This window comes from Watersipora subatra, chromosome 3 (genome assembly GCF_963576615.1).
Source record: "Watersipora subatra chromosome 3, tzWatSuba1.1, whole genome shotgun sequence".
Classification (NCBI taxonomy): domain Eukaryota; kingdom Metazoa; phylum Bryozoa; class Gymnolaemata; order Cheilostomatida; family Watersiporidae; genus Watersipora; species Watersipora subatra.
In genome coordinates, this window is record NC_088710.1 from 54,214,693 (window position 1) to 54,231,738 (window position 17,046).

General features: G+C 35.9%; 2 protein-coding genes across 2 annotated transcripts in view; one reads left to right on the forward strand and one right to left on the reverse strand.

Annotated features, from left to right (window-relative positions):
• LOC137391918 (RRP12-like protein) overlaps positions 1 to 379 on the forward strand; it is a 28,614-nt gene extending 28,235 nt beyond the window's left edge. The window contains exon 30 of the mRNA XM_068078475.1: positions 245 to 379. Within this exon, the coding sequence (XP_067934576.1) occupies positions 245 to 347 (103 nt within the window). The 3' untranslated portion in view covers positions 348 to 379. The remainder of the gene's footprint in view (positions 1 to 244) is intronic.
• LOC137391919 (beta-TrCP-like) lies at positions 363 to 15,674 on the reverse strand. The gene is made up of 12 exons (XM_068078477.1): positions 15,524 to 15,674; positions 7,200 to 7,352; positions 5,501 to 5,744; positions 4,827 to 5,013; positions 3,334 to 3,421; positions 2,991 to 3,128; positions 2,679 to 2,797; positions 2,267 to 2,372; positions 1,889 to 2,032; positions 1,294 to 1,523; positions 1,111 to 1,189; positions 363 to 848 (listed from the first exon to the last, which is right to left on the reverse strand). The coding sequence occupies exons 1-12, from the start codon at positions 15,608 to 15,610 to the stop codon at positions 696 to 698; spliced, it is 1,728 nt and encodes a 575-aa protein (XP_067934578.1). The 5' UTR covers positions 15,611 to 15,674; the 3' UTR covers positions 363 to 695.
• Between the last annotated feature and the right edge of the window lie 1,372 nt (positions 15,675 to 17,046).

Sequence of the window (17,046 nt, forward strand, 5' to 3'; positions counted from 1 at the left end):
AAACAGTTACAGACAATAAACCAAAAGCAAGCTGCACTGAAAACCTGCGTCTTCCTGATGTGACAAAGTTTCTACGCATCTTTAGACAAAAAGTGATGTTACACCATCAAGATTATTGCAACTGCATTTGTTTTTATTAGAGTAATTTATATAGCGAAAACTTCTTTTCACCGACAAATTACTGAAGATGTATCAACCAGGCTGTTTAAAACTCACTGTACATGGAAATGTTCAATTGTTACAGAAAAGCAGCTAAGATGAAAGGACAATACAAAAGCCTTGTTGGTGGTGCGCGGAAAGGAGCGAGCAAAGGTGCCAAAATAAAGAAGAGTGGAAAGAGGCGATAACTTGCAATTAACTAGTGAATTAAGGGATGGCTTTTATTTCATTACCATTGAAAATATAAATATCAGACACTTTCAAAATAATCAGATCTGTTCTACAACTACAATAAAAATCGCCAATTTAATTTAAGCATGTTCATGCGAGGGACGCTAAGACACAATGTAATACATAAATAATGCGTATATACAAGTTTCTCATTATTTGAAATCAACTTATTAAAATGTCCAACTTTTGTTGAATATCGCATGTGTGATGGTTTGATGTTCCTGGTGATGGTTCCATGTTCCTGGTGATTAGATCACCTCCAGTGTAAGAGGGTAAGCACAATAAAAAACCATGAATTCAAGCCATTATTTGCTGAGGTGAGTGTATGGGTGGGTTATACCCTTAGCTTCAGGCTCTTCAGTGTCAAGGAAATCCCATATTAAAATTGTGTCATCATGAGAACTAGATACAATTTGGAATTCATCAAACTGTAATCGAAATACTCGGCCGTGGTGTTCCTACAAATAAATATGTGCATGCACAGATGGATGAAATTAATAACCACTATCATCAAGGCATGCAAGAACAGCTGGAAGGTTGTGGAAGTAAGATAGTATCAATCTCACCAAATGATGCAAATCTTGCCATTCACAACAATATGGTAGTATAAGCTCCCTATTTATCATTAGTACAGTACGAGCATACAACTCCGTTCATAAAAACCAGGAAGTCTATTCAAGACCTTGTTATTCAACAGCTATTACAATCACGCATACTTACAACCAAGGTTCGAAGACACAGGGTGCCATTGGGTGATCTAGGATCAAGAGCTGCCTGCAAGTCCCACACTTTTATCCTTCTGTAAAGAGTAAGAACAAATTGCTTTAATCCATCCATTGATTGTTACTACTTGTTCTTTGGTAAATTCATTAATTCATCACAGAGCAATAAAGCTTGTTTTACCCGTCGTAAGCGCCGCTAACAATCCTCTTGCTGTCAAATCTAATGCACCTAACCAGCTCCTCATGGCCTTCGAGCACCCGCAGACAAGCGCCATACTCAATGTCCCACAAGCGTATCGTGTTGTCACTGCTGCCACTTACAACCAGGTTGCCATGGTATTGAAGACAAGCTATTCCTCGTCTGTGACCATTTAGTGTTCTGACAAACTCACAACTAGATGTACTCCAAACCTGGTGATGGGAAGGAATTGTTAATTTGCCATATATTGTTGCCGATGTGATAAATTACTAATGTGTGTGCGATTGTTCATCTCTGTATCATATGTAAACATAAATTAATAAACATTCAGAATTAACAATGCTGAAATCTGCTACTGGAATGCCAAAAACTGCTTTCCAAAAAAACAATGTTTAACATTTTTAGCTGATATTCAACAGAAATAGATTATAAAACGAGCAAGTACTTTGCGATCCTCAACACTACTGTTTACATGCCCAAAGATGAAGTAAATATATATGACCAGAATCTGTCTAGAAGTAATTAATTGATGACAAACAGCAAACATTACCAGTGTTGAACTGTATTGTTTACTCACCTTAATGGTCCTGTCACCGGAGGCAGACACTATATATTTATCATCAAAGTCGACGACGTTAACTGCAGCCCTGTGACCGACCAGCACTCGCCGCAGGCTAATGTCATTTATTGATAGCATATCCCAAACTGCTATTGATCGATCCTACAATGATATTTATTTTAAGAGGTTAAATTGTATTAATGGACGTCTTGTTTTTAAGAAGGCAGCTTCTAGCATAAAGAGAAGTTAAGAGTAATCAACTCCTTCCTGAGCATATGCGATTAGCACCAACATGAGTGTAATTATATCCCATTCATGACCTCAAGTATCCTCTCATTAGACAGCTTTTGATTTTATAGAATTCTATACGAACAGACAATGTTATAACTCCTCTACCTTAGAACATGTAACCATAATTCCATCCTGGAAGCGGAGATGCAATACGGCCTCGCAGTGGTGGATAAGGGTGTTGAGTAGAAGGCCATCTGTGATACTCCAGACTCTTCAAGGAAACCATATTTGATTATACATTTACTGTCATTAGTTTTGCTAAACTTGATCACAACAGAAATTTTTTCAAAATCAGTTTCAAAAGCAGTAAATCTTTTGAAATGCTTGAATCACAACAATTTTGATATCAAAAGTAATTCAGAGATGTTATAGACTATGGTTGAAGAGCAATAACAGTGAAACAGCTAAGTTGAATGGCCTGATGAGCACTTGCTACTGCCATAATCTCATTCATGATTGTGTTTATTTTTAACGCTGAACGACTTCTGATGAGTAAGGAAAGATTGAAGTTTCTTACCTTACTGTGGAATCGCTAGAACCGGAGATAATAATATTATCATCGTATTGTAGGCAAAGGACAGATCCGGTGTGACCGGTCAGTGTCTGTGTACATTCCTGTGTCTTCTTGTCCCATAGCTGTGAGCAGAACAAACTGATCATGACAGCATCTTTCAAAACAGCGGCAATCACAGTTTTTAGTTGAAGCTCAACATAAGTTAAATGTGTAATGTTCATTCAGTCATTTAAGATAACCAACAAGCAAAAGGACTTGTGAGAATCGTGATTTAGCTATCAACCGATGAAAGTGCAAGTGGTTTCCTCCGCCCACCTTAATAGAATTATCTCTTAAGCCACTGATAATCTTTTTGTCGTCATACTGGAGACAATAAACGCCTTTACTAGTTTCACTTCGACATTCTATTTTCTGTAGTCTGTGCTTTCCAGTACGCCAGTTGTTTTCTATCCTCTGTAGAAGACAATAGTCATTAGTATGTAATATGACACTCTATCCAAGATCAGTGTGACAGTCTATCCAAGATCAGTGTGACAGTTCATACAAGATCAGTGTGACAGTTTATGCAAGATTAAAGTTAGTTTTCTATGTCAAAATACTTAAGCAGTAACAAGTTAATTGACCAAAATTGAGGTCCATAAGAATAATACTTTCTTACCTGTATGTCGCTGATGATTCTGGGGTAGAGAGATCTATAGTACTTGTGTGCTTCTCCTTGATTGGTTGGCTTGAATAATGTTTCAATCCTAGCATAAAAATGAAAATTCTCTTAGGTAAAGTTTGTAATGTCACGGGTGAAACTCTCTTAGGCAACATTTACAGACTTCACCAAAGCTCAGAGCTCAATAAAATGATAAGTTTAAAATCTTAGAGCTTTGTGTCTAGGAACTGATACTAGTTGTGATACACTGACACACGTCAGATGTGAATCATAATCTAATGCTCTTGACCTACGCTTTCAGTTGTGTTACATTTTGTTATAGTTATCAATACCCGGACACATTTGCTTCACTATGATTTTGCTTGAAAGGAGAGAATATAAAGAATGCCAAAGAAATAAATTTCACTAATAATTGTTGTGACTATTTTGTACAATCCAACATGTAAAATTGTCTGTTTGAGCTACAGTCAAACTCGGATAACTCGCCCTGGGATAGCTCGAACACATGGTTAACTCGAACGATTTTGTTTGGTCCGTTCCCACACAATGATAAATTGCTTCAGATAACTCGACCTCAACTTCGTTAACTCGGAACAGTTTTTTGCCCAACGGCTACCGAGACGGTTGTTATAGAATATCACTTTATTCCAAGCCATAAAGATAAACCTCAACTTTTAGTAGTTTATAGGCGTCGTTATTACCATCATCGGCAAAATATTTTTGTCGACGACTTTTCAAAAGATTTGGTAAAATTTGATTTTTACCAAACATCCACTTAGCGATGGTCCTTCGAAGGCAAGGAAAAGCGAGGTAACCTTGGCACAAACTTCAAGAAAAATCGCCAAAATTGATCTCGGTTAAAACGCTAAAAAAAAGATGTCTTTTCTTCTGAGCATTTCAACAGCGATCACGTTTTGCCAACTTTAATCTGAAAAACGTCCTGACAGTCGCATCACCTAAAACAACAAACAAATCTCAAGTGAGAAAAATCTATATATTTTGTGGTAAAAATTTTTTAAACTTTACATTAGAAGCATTTAATTCGAAACAAGCCATTTATGCCTTTGATTTATATTATAGTTTGTATATGTAAATGTATCTCCTAATAAATACATGGACTTGTGACAGTGCTCTGATAACTCGAACGCTCTGATAACTCGAACACTTTCACTCGGTCCCGTGAAGTTTGAGTTATCCATGTTTGACTGTAATTGATTTCAACATGTAATAAATGACATTGAATTCCAATAAGTGGTCTAAAATAGTATTTGTCTTCCAAACAGCACTTTTAATGGTAGTATGGCAACACCATAGGCAAAAATTTAGTGAAAAGATAAAAAGGCATTTCACTTGATTGGTACAGCATTATGATACTAACAGGTCATTAGTTGATGCTCTGAAAGCATAATTTAGGAACAAAATTATAAAAATTAAATCTGATTTCATCATGCTACTAGCAATACTCAGGTATTTACATTTTACTTCCATACCATTGCCGCCGCTCAGCCAGCCCTCTCCACATCTCGTCTGTCCTAACCATGTGTTCTATGAGTTTCTTCCATAGCATTCCTCGTGATATTACTCTATGCCATTCCTTGCAGACGAGCTCAGCCGCTCGTAACGAGTTAGCATCGAGATATGTCAGGATCTTTTCTGCAACATGGTCCATTCCTTTCTCTGCAATCGACCATTCTTATCGGGTTACTATATTAACTATGTAAGTACTCCGCATCATCAAATATAACGGAGTTTATCAAAAGACTAAACAACACTCTTTGACCGGGATATTACAATCGGTATTACAAAAAGGGTAAAAACGACACGGTTATTTCAAACTGATGGATATAAATGAAATTAAACTGCTACAATAGAAGCTTTGTTTAGGGATCATAAATAGCCCAATTTCTGAGCTTACCATTCGAGGGCAAACTTGTTTTGTGACCTCAGACCAGGCTTCTAACCAAGATTACTCATCCCGCAGTAACTATGGCAGGAACTACATTCTAAAGCACTCAAGAGTGTTCAGTCAAACCATAATTCAGGTATTCTATGAAGTCGTATTGTATAGCTTACACAGTTGACAAAACCCTATTTTTCTACATCATTGTAGCTACTAGAATGTTTACCTCTATCTGATGAAATTATCTAGCCTAATGACACTTGCCTGGAAGAGCTGTGATGAAATCTCGTTGCAGCATGGGCTTCAAGAATGTGTTGATGAGGCCGTGTTGATAGTGACACATCTTTGAGAAAAGTTTAGTTATGTGAGAGACCTGCTGCTGCTCGCCCCACCTATCAAAGGCTTTGAGACACTCCGCTGACTCACGTTCATAGTCCTCTTGCTTGTACGATCTTTTTTCCATCTGCGGCACGCATCTGATGCTTTGCACATTGGCGGCGAGGTCAGCCTGTAGCCGCAATATGTCAATGTATAATCATAAAAATTGTGAATTAGGAAAATTCTTTTCATAATACAGCAGTTGTGGACTTGCCAATCTAAGCATGCGAAAAGTTGGGCATCCAAAAATATGGTAAAAGGTTATGGTAACATGGTAATATGGTTTGCTAACAAAGCAGCTAGATGTTTTAACAATGAATAGATGTGTATGTGTGGGGGTTAAGCATTCTGGGCACAATATCCATTCGATATTACAAGGCATCTTGCCAACACGTAATAATAGTGCACAAGCCCAGTCTAGCATTAAGATTGATTTTACAGCAATGTAAATGGGTAGCCATAAAACAGTTGAAAGCGAGCTTTCAAAAATGAGCGTCTGCGAGTGAAACCAGAAAGTCTGTAATAAAATAGCGCTGATTATGCACAACTGAGCCAGAGTTTACTCAAGTAATACATTATTAGTTCTCTCATTACTAGCAGTTCATTCACGCTGCTTTATTTGCTGAAATGGAACCGTTTGGAGATGGAGCACAAAAACAATTGAACCATGTTGATCTCTTAACACAGCAATGGGTGATATATTATTAATAAAAAAGATTTTCACTATAATTCACCACTTTAATTGCGCTGTTAATTTGCTAAAAACTTCTCTGGTTGACACGACAACTCATCACAAGCTACGGTTGCTTCAATCAAAATATACTCGTGGTAAACATTGTTTCCATCAGCCCTGTGGCCACATCTGTAGACTCCGATTACATAATATGCTTTTGTACAGAAGAGATTAGTTATATGGCGCAATAACTCTACTATAATAGTTCAGATACACATATACAGAACCGTATACTCTACTACACTCTTTCATCATCTCTTCTACCATATTGTGTCGGAGGAGAATGAAAGCCAAACTTCCTAGCCGCTAGTTTTTTCAGAATACTTCTTGAGATCTTTAACTTCCCTCTTTCCCGGGTGTCAGCCATTATTGGCAGCGTGTTAGTTCAAGCAAACAAGCTCACATTAGACTGGCATTGTTGGTGTTGCGCACACAATCAAAATATGGTTTTGTTGATAAGTCATTCATTGATTTGGGTCGCATCATCAAAGCATGTTAAAAAAACAATATGGCCAACAAGTTATGCAGGAGTCACTCACTTGTGACAATAATTGCAGGTTAGCACGATTAGCACAAACTAATCAGTAATCCCATGGGCAACTTAATTACACCAAAAATCCAAAATCAATCAATGATGCTTTCCATTAAATCTTCATATTAAAAGCTACCAGATGCTAAAATTCTCAATTTAGAGATAAAATTGGTTTACTAAACCTCAAAATGGAGCTGAAAGTCTTGTTAAAGATATCAGAGAGATAACACAGTATTAAGTTAAAATTATTGAGTTAAAGATATGAAATTAGATGACAAGAATACAAGGCGGCTGACATGCAATAATCAGGTTTTTCTTACCCGGCGCTCTTCATCGCTGATCAGCTTAAGTTGCTCATGATGGAGGGAAGTGTGTGGACTAGAGGTGCTGGCAATAGCGAGTCCGACTGAACATGGAGAGACTGTGTCCATAACCATAACAGCCGAGTCTCTCATTATTTCTTCATTTCCAAACTAAATACATAAGAAACAGGTTGAGTCTTGCAAATGAGAGTGCTAATTGCAGTGACAGTTGAAAGACCTCACGTACAGTAAGGCAAGGTCGAGCATGGAATCAATTTAGCTTGAATCGATACAACTGTAAATAGAATGAAGACCTACAATCAATGCAAAGCAGATAATTAAACAAAATATGTCTGTATGGTTAAAGATGCCCGCATTAATTAATGTCAAGACCTACCCTTGTGGATTGGTAAGATATAGCGGTATTAATGAAGAGATAGTATTTTTTCATTTATGAAAAGGGCAGACAACTCTTAGAGCTGAGTTTTATATTTTTTAATGGGCACACATGCTTAGTCGAAGCAATGTTTTAAAAGTTGGTGAAAGAATTACGGATTTCTCTATTGGTAACATCAAAAGCTGTGGTTAAGGCTCACAGAGGGGCAGACAGGCACGTATGTTGTCTTGTTTATCCAATGAGCTCTAGGTACACATATGTTATCTTGTTTATCTAATGAGCTGTAGGTACATGCTAAGCAATTGAAATGTGAGAGTGACAACCCTTCATCATCAGATTTCTGTTGAAATAAAATTACCATGAAACCTCTAATTGAACGTCATGGCACTCTATTTTTCAACTTTTCCTCTATAGTAGCGGTCAATTGGGCGCAGCGTTCAAATAGAGGCGGGCGGTGTATTTTTCGGCTGGCGGTGTAGCTTGTCCGAATTTTCGGAAGATAAATTTACCTCTGAAGTCGCCTATATTTTGCTCTCTTTTTTGGTAGAGTGATGTTAAACCTTTTGGATGCAATAAATCTGCCAACTTATCTCCAACTTTGAAAGTTTATTAAGAGATCTTTGACAAGTTAGAGGTAAGTTAGCAGGTTTAATATTGCTCCACCAGAAAAAGAGAGCAAAATATAGGTGACATTCGTTTCACCCGTAATAGGGCTACATTTATCTTAAAGGTTGGCTTGCAACAAAATTCACATTACAGTTATTTTGTATCAAAGGATTCACCATGTCTTACTCTGTTGTGTTGTAGATGCAAAATATGTGGAAATGTGATTACAAGCGCTTAAAAGCTCAAAAACCAACAGTTAATCGCCGCCATCACGAGACCGCCCGTAGATTGGAATCGATTTATTTCTCTGACGTACTCAAATGATTTGGTTATTGTTTTGACACGTGATGTTCTCACGTGAATTGAAAGGCCAATAAAAGGCTCAATATAAAACGTCTCGCAGCACTAGTTTATGACAAACACTTCAGGTTTCATTGAAAAGCTCATATCAAATATACATGCTCGCTACTTTACAGCTTTGTTTCGGCTTAGTCTAATCGTAATCTGATCATGTGACCCATACTTCCTGCCAAACAGCGCGAATAATTTCTGCAGCATTTTTCGACTATCACAAGTGACCAACAGGCTCATCATGTTTATCAGAGAATGATATGCACTCCTTCGAGCTAAGGTTAAAAAATTAAACGAATTTTTACGGTAGGTTTTGTGATACCAGTGCTCAAACAGCATTACAATGATGATGAAATAGATGCATAAGGACAATAGACATGGTTTTATTGAATGCGAGAAGTATATTTGTTAAAATATTTCGACGAATGAAGCTGCATGAAAGTGTAAACAGAAGCCATCTTGTTCAGTTATGTCCCATTTGATCCGTTTTGGAAAGGAATTATAATCCAGGGCAGTTTCGAGATAGCCGTGATTAATTGTTCGTTTTTGAGCTTTTTAGAGCTTGTAATCACATTTCCACATGTTTTGCACCTACAACGGCAGAGTAAGATATGGTGAAACTTTTGATACCAAATAACTGTAATGTGAATTTTGTTGCAAGTCAACCTTTAAGAAAATTGCGATGAGCCATTTGAGAAAGACACCGCCAGCCTCTATTTGAATGCCACCTCCAATTGACCACCACATGTTCTAATACGAATAGAGGGGCAAGTTGCAAAATGTCTCAATTTGCCCCTATATTCTTATAGAGGGGAACAGCTCGAGTAGCATTGAAGCTGTGGTTCGATATAACCTTCGATGACATAGCTAAAAGTTAACCATTAACTCCTAAATTTCTGGACAATATTGATATCATGACTGCGAATGCTTAACATACGATATAGAAAGAAAAGTTTATATGTATGTAAAAGAATATTTATATATGTTTTGTTGTACTGTGGAGGTTTGTTGGTCCTGATTATTGTACACATTGCTTTGAAGTTCATAGCCAACTCTTTTCAAGTTTTTCCTGCTCAGATAATTGGTGGAAATTTGAATTGTTTGGCTAAAAATAAATTCAAGAGAACACAACTTCAAAACTAAAATTCACAATGAAAATCAAGGACGTTTCAACGTGCCCCATAGGGTGTTTTAACGTACCCCCTATCGAGGGGGGGGCTTGTCGACACACCTGTTATGTAATTTTCCAAAGTATACAACCAGCAGAATTGGCATACACATGTAAAACATATTTCTGCATCCTTTGTAATATCTACACAATATTCAAAAATTTTAGGAAAACTTATAGCCAAAATGCATTTTTTGTTGCAACGTGCTCCACCCTCTCCTATATGTATTGTTGTATGTATGGCATATGTATTGTTGCATGTACAGTATAAGTATTGAAAAATGTGTTATAATGTATTACTGAGTGTACTGCTTACATATTATTGAATGTATTGTTGACTTTTATATATCGGTGAATGTATTGTTTAATATGTTGTTGAATATATTATTAAATGTCTCAGTGATGGTACTGTTCAATATATTACTCCACATATTATTCAGCATAGAGTTCGAGGTATTTTTCAATGTATTATTTAATGTATTTTTCAACACATTTCAAGGATTTTTCATCAACATATGATTTAACATATTTTGCAATGTATTGCTTTCAAGTATTGTTCAACATAAGTGTTTAGCAGACTTAAATGTATTGTTCAATGCATTGTTTGGGTTTGATGTGCCACTTCATTATTCATCCTTCCTCTATACTAAGTGAACCATTAAAGAACACGGTACGGATCCACTTTTTTACAAGCTTCACCTACATCATCATATAATGTTATTTGCTTTTCATATCTTCATACCACAATTTGTTCATGGCATTGACATAATTTAACTGTTGATGACCGAAAAAATTGCTACTTTTAAATATTGAAACATTGATAATAATTTTGGTAGGCCTATGTTGCTGTCGTGGTTCTACATAATTAAACAACATCCACAACAATTTTTTGACCGGCTGCATTAGTAGCCTTTGTATTTATCATATGGAATGTAATTGCTTTATAATATTGATGTGCTTTATATGATTGAGGGCAAGACTATTTTTGGCATGATTGTGACATGCGGGACAATTGAATGCTTTCTCGCATACTTTTTAGTCCAGATGTGAAATTTCGCTGTCATTTATGCTGTTTTAAGCAGCTCTTGCCACCAACCATCACTGAATGAGATTTTATCATTGTCATGCAACGTCTTGAAGAATTATTAAATATTAAAGCTGGGGTGACAAGTGGGACCATAATTTGACATGAAAAACTACTCTGAGCAATTGCAAAAATCTTCTGATGTTTTTGACTCATGATATTATTGATCGACCAGTTCATATCTCTACTATCCTTCTACTAGAAATACGTACTGTTTTGTTTTCAGGCTCAAGTTTACTGATTCTGTGAGACTTGAAAGAAGGGAACCACCTGTGACACGCGGGACAAAAATATCATGTAAAATCTTGCATTTTCTACAATTTGCAGTTGTTAGACAACAAATTGTCATGACTTGGAGTTGCAACATCGATTTACATGCGATAAACCAGCCAATTTAAAATTAGCATATATTATATTTATTTTATTTAAACAAGACACATAAAACACATATGATTCAAAGATTGTCTGACTTTTATGCAGTAAACCATTTTTTCTTAAAATCATCATATTCTGCCATTATTATTTGTTCATTTTCTAGTAAAAAGTATCGCAGTGACCTGATAGTTGTCGCTGGTGCAATAACCGGAGATGCTTTGAGAAGACAGTTCTAGTGGGTGGTTCTTTTGTCGTTGGGGTTTGACCACATGAACCTCTTGCGTTCACGGTGGATGTACTCAATAGTGTAGCTACTTTCATTGGCTTCCGATGTGAGAATTTCTCCAATATTGACTTCAGAGTCATAGGCCAATGCAACCAACATTTGTGGTGAAAACTATGTCAGCATTTGTGAAATATCTCCTGTGGTTACCTCTTGATTAGGTTCGCTGCTCTGTGTGTGTGGAATTGGATGCCAAGGGAAAAGACATCATTCCATCAGAAAAAACATCACCATCATCTTTAACTGCTAGGTGATGGCACGATCAAATGCCATGAATTAGACGCATGGTGGACCAGCGTTCTTAGCAGATCCGCCCTGTTTCAGCAATCATATCTTCTAAGATGTGGAATATCTTTATTAGTTTCACGGATTTGGAAGTCGTTGTTGTTGAAGCTTTCGCAAATGACTGCCAAAATTATGACATACTTTTTCCGGTACATTGCCATTAAAACCTGTTGTTTGATGCTTTCCCACAATACCGTCCATTGCACCTTTGCCATGCGATGTAATTTTTGTAACCAAACTATAAAAACACACATTTGGTTTAAAGATTACCTCGTGATTTGACGGCATCACACCAGATGTGTGTATCAGTAGGGTAATCTTGACAAACTTTATGTTCTGAGTTACAAAAACATCGCATATTAATTAAAATTTTTCATTTCTTTCAAAGAAACTGGCTTTTTTTGACTTGGGATATCCAGCATTGCTTCCACATGCAGATCATCAAAATGAAATTTCAAACAAGGTCATATTATTAAAAATGTCCTGCGCATCACAAAAACTTCTACATGTCTATAAAACAGAAACTTGTCGTATTTCCAGCAAGTTGGAGAGTTTGGCTAAGACATTGCATCCCAAAGTCGAATTATAAATAATTTTTTACCTCAGATGGCGTATGAAAAACAGGCTGCAACTGCATGCACTAAAATTGCGACGCGCGGGACAAACTATTCAAATGGATGGTAAGGAAAAATTGCATTTGCTAGGAAAAAATATCTGGGCTAAAACATCTACTTTTTATTGATTATAAAATAAAAGCAAATTTCATTTCAGAATGAATAGCAAAGTTTGAGAAAAGATGACCTATTGTCCCGCGCTGTACCATAAAAATCTACATGCAAGATTCATATCATTATGAGAGATTTTAGTCTAAAAATTTTCATGTTTCTGTATGTCCGAACATGTTTACTCACTAATTGACAGCATATTATAATCGCAAACAATTTTAAAAAAATTGCCCATGTGTGTGACGCGATGTTTGGCCTTGCACTTGACTGCTGTGGGTTCTTCTCAGCGCGAGCCTGATTTACTTTTCATTTGGTTTTCTGAAAACTGTCAGTACTCTTAAGCTGTTTTTTGATTGGTTTATTTTACAGGTCTATATTTATCATAATATAATGTATGATATTACACATACATTTCTTTAATGCATGGTAACAAATGTGTATTTAAATTTGCTATTTTTAATTTACAGCAAAAAGGTGGTTTCTTGAATGCAAGTTTAGCTTCATTGTGCATTATAATATTTACAAATCACTATTTTAGTTAATTCAACGGCAAAGTAGTATTTTTGTTTGATCTATGCATCATAGTGCTTTGTGGACAATTCAGTGGCTTTACTTCAGATATTGAGTCCCAATTCATCTTTTAATTTGTATGGTTATATATCCCCAACAGATTAAGGTTCGTCATTTTCATTACAAGGACTGAAGAATACTTTTCTATTAGGCCTATGTTTAATATTGTTATTGGTGGAGCTAAACAAATTTCTTAAACCACGGTTGTAGCTTATTGTACCTTTTAATGTAGGACGTATAAATGCTTTTGAAATGGCAAAAGGTTTTAGACAGCAAGTTTTTGTACCATCTTGTTGTAGGTTGATTAGTTCTTTTCAGTCGAATGTGGTTGAATTTAAGGCCATCATGTACGATCGTGAGTAAAATTTAAAAATAAGTAAAAAATATTCTATATGTATTCCATTGTGTACGTCTCCCTGATGTTTCACAAACAAAATACGTTCTACTTTGCTGTACAATTACTAAATTGGAATGCTTTATGGTAAATATTTAAAGCGTTGTTAGTTATTTTTAATTATAAAACGGTCTACATGCTCCACTGTTAAGATAAGATTTTTCCAATAACACTGCACATTGTGCATTAAATGAGTGTGAGAATACAAATAAACAAAAAAAAATTAAATTTATTTTGTACTTTTCTGTTTTCTTTTACTCTTTTAAAGGTTGACTTGCAACAAAAGTTACTTTACAGTTATTCGGTATCAAAAGGTTCACCATGTCTTATTCTGCTGTGTTGTATGTTCAAAATATGTGGAAATGTGATTGCAAGCTCTTAAAAGCTAGAAAACAAACAATTAAAAAAATGGCCATAGGTTGGAATCGCTATTTTGATGACGTACTCAACTTGACGTGGTTATTGTTCTGACACATGATGTTATCACCCGAAATGAAAGGCCAATAAAAGGCTTGATATAAAACATCTCGTAGCAATAGTTTATGACAAACACTTTGGGTTCTACCGGAAAGCCCTTATCAAATATAGATGCTCGCTACTTTACAGTTTCGTCCCAGCCTGGTCTAATCATCTACTCATAGTAGCTAAATGGCGCAAACAATTTCTGCAGCATTTTTCAACCATCACAGGTGACCAACAGGCTCCTCATGATTATCAGAAGATGATATGCACCCACTAAAATAAGGTTAAAAGATTAAACTGATTTTTAGGCTAAGTTTTGATATATCAGTGCTCACAGTGACAGAATTACGATGATAATGAAATAGACGCGTAAGGACAACATAAATGGTTTTATTGAATGTGTGAGTATATTTGTGAAAATATTTCGACAAATGAGGTTGCATGAAAGTGTAAACAAAAGCACATCGTGATCAACTACAACATATTGGAGCCGCTTTGAGAGGGATTCCAACCTACAGTGTTTTCGTGGTGGCTGCGATTAACTGTTAGTTTTTGAGCTTTTAAGAGCTTGTAATCACATTTCCATATATTTTGAACCTACAACATAGCAGAGTAAGACATGGTGAACCTTTTGATACTAAATAACTGTAAGGTAAATTTTGTTGCAAGTAAACCTTTTTGCATATACTTAAAATCTCAGGTTTCTTATAGGTCTAGGCCAGACGGATCGGTAGAATTGACAAGTTTTAACAAGATTAGTATATATGTTTCTGTCTCATTATTTCTGTCTCATGTTTTCCTTTTTCTGTCTCATTAAAGAGCTTTATCTGTAACAAATGTTGTTTTTAAAAACAAGTTGTTCAGCACAACACTTGATATATAGTTTGTCGGGTAATTTTCTCCTTTCTGATAGTGATTGAAAATCTGTGTTTTCTCTCATTTTCGTAAAGCTAGCACGGCCCTTCAATCTAAATATGAAACACAAGGTCTGATTGCAACTTTCTCTGGTTTTTTAACATACTTTTTTGATAAGGGTCCCATGAATGAGAAGCAAATTTAATACTTACAAAATCTAACAATAGAGTAATAGATGCACTTTCCTTGTTTGCGTATCTGCATCTTTTAAAACTCTGCAAAGCTTAGATAACTGTCTTGTAGCTTTAAAAACAATAGCATCAGTATAAGTGTTTCATTTCATATCTTCTTGCAAAATGATTTCCAAATAAGGGTTAGTGGAAACTTTCTTAAGAACTTGACCATTTAAAAAGAATTGAAGATCTGCCAGATTTTTACAATCAGCTCTAATAAAAAGAAACACTTGAAGAAATTAAAGTTTATAAGCTATTTATCAGCCCAATCACTAATTCTTTAAGATCTTGTTGCAATATAGCTTATCGCTATCAGTGCTATAAATCAAAGCATCATACCAAAACAAACGACACTGCAAAGAAACTTTTGATGGGAACTCATTCATGTATAAAAAGAACACTGCTTGTGAAGTTTTTCACAACATGGTGACCCTGGTATCAAAATTGGCTATGACTGTTAGCAGTTGTTTGCAATCTATCTGCTATTCACCTACGACGCTGCCATAACTGATGGAGACACCACTTTGCTTTCTATATTCTGAGTTTCAACATACCGGAATATTTATGTTCAGGTCACCATCGTCTGCTTCATCTTCTGAATTGTAAGATCTTGTGTCCATTAAATCTAAATTTTGATCCATTGTTTTTTCTGTAACCTAAAAATGTTAGTTGTATTTTTAAAGAGCTTTGGTTTTTACACTTCCATTGAAATTATAGCTTCACAGATTTCCGTTAACTGGTTCAGCGGGCCGCACTCGGTTCGCCGTCTGTGAATAAAAGCTGCGCTTCAACAGGAAATGATGTTTCTCGCGGTATTACAAAAAATATTTTGCTTAGTGACGGTGGATAGGCTTAAACCGTCAAGCAACAATGTTTCACAAATCAATGACGTTCTATTTTGTTGTATAATTACCAAATTGGAATGTTTCAAGATGAAAATTTATAGGATATCAGATGGTTTAATTATAAAACTGTCTTCATCCTCTACCGTTATGTTCATAACTTGCGTTTATCATGTACTACGTTTAGAGAGAAATTAAGTTATACATAACTAATCCGAGTCTACACGCCATATCAGTGTTGAATTTGTTTTGTCGTGTTATTCTATTTTGATTATGTTTAACTTATGCACTTTTGCTTAGCTTGTGAGAACCAATTTGATTATTACTGGCTCAGGTACTAGTAAAGGTGTTAAGATACTATGCTGTAGCGTATGAACAACTCTCACCTCTAGTTGTGAGTCGTTGAGCAGTCCAGGATAACACTCGTTGATTTGTTGTCCGTTCAGTTGTACTTCCCTCTATTCAATGTCGTTCTTGCGATGAGCCCTTTGCTGACTTTGACATACTATTACACCTCCCTTCCAAGCACATATACTCCCGACAGGTGCTATCACACCGTCAAACTAGGAGCATCAATGAAATTCTATATAGCAAATGTACTTAAACCCAAAAACTTTTCGGTAAAACATAAGAAAGTGGGAAAGCAAGATAGGAACAACAAAAGGTGTAAAGTGAGAGCATGAAGTGCATTACTAAAACGAGGACATAAAGTGCATTACTAAAGAGGTACTAAGACAGTACACTAATTTTTTTTATATGTAGTGCATAACCCTCAAAATGTTTGCCTTTCATTTTTGGTGTGGCTGCGGTAGGGTGTAGACCGTCTCTAAGCATTCGGTCCTTGAAGACATCGATTTCTGCATCTCCAGAAGATGGCCTTTGCAATGTCTGGTGTCGGCAAATTATGGGCATTATTAAATTCAATGATTCTGCCGTTTTCTATCACTGCATGTTCTTTAATCTTCCCATTCCACTCGGGGTAAAAAGCTGACATAATAGAACAACTAGCTGTCAGGTTGTATTTTTCAAAATTCATGGGGAATATTGTACACGGTATCGGCTTAAAGCACATAAATTACATAATTTTTTTATTATATATTTCAATACATCAGAGTCTTAGCTTTCGAATGAGCCTATATTCAATACACAAAGAATAATAGACCTATGAAAAATAGGGTGTCAAAAGTATGTCCTGCAAAAAAACACTTGGTTCAGGTTCTTAAAATGTGTTGTCA

What these genes read in the sequence shown, in the direction of transcription:
- LOC137391919 (XM_068078477.1), bottom strand. Translation starts at nt 15,610, where the DNA reads ATGGATCAAAATTTAGATTTAATGGACACAAGATCTTACAATTCAGAA. An exon ending in ACCTGAACATAAATATTCCG is followed by an intron (nt 7,353 to 15,523) that starts GTATGTTGAAAC and finishes TTATGTATTTAG; the next exon opens with TTTGGAAATGAAGAAATAAT. An exon ending in TGTGTCTTCGAACCTTGGTT is followed by an intron (nt 849 to 1,110) that starts GTAAGTATGCGT and finishes ATTTATTTGTAG; the next exon opens with GAACACCACGGCCGAGTATT.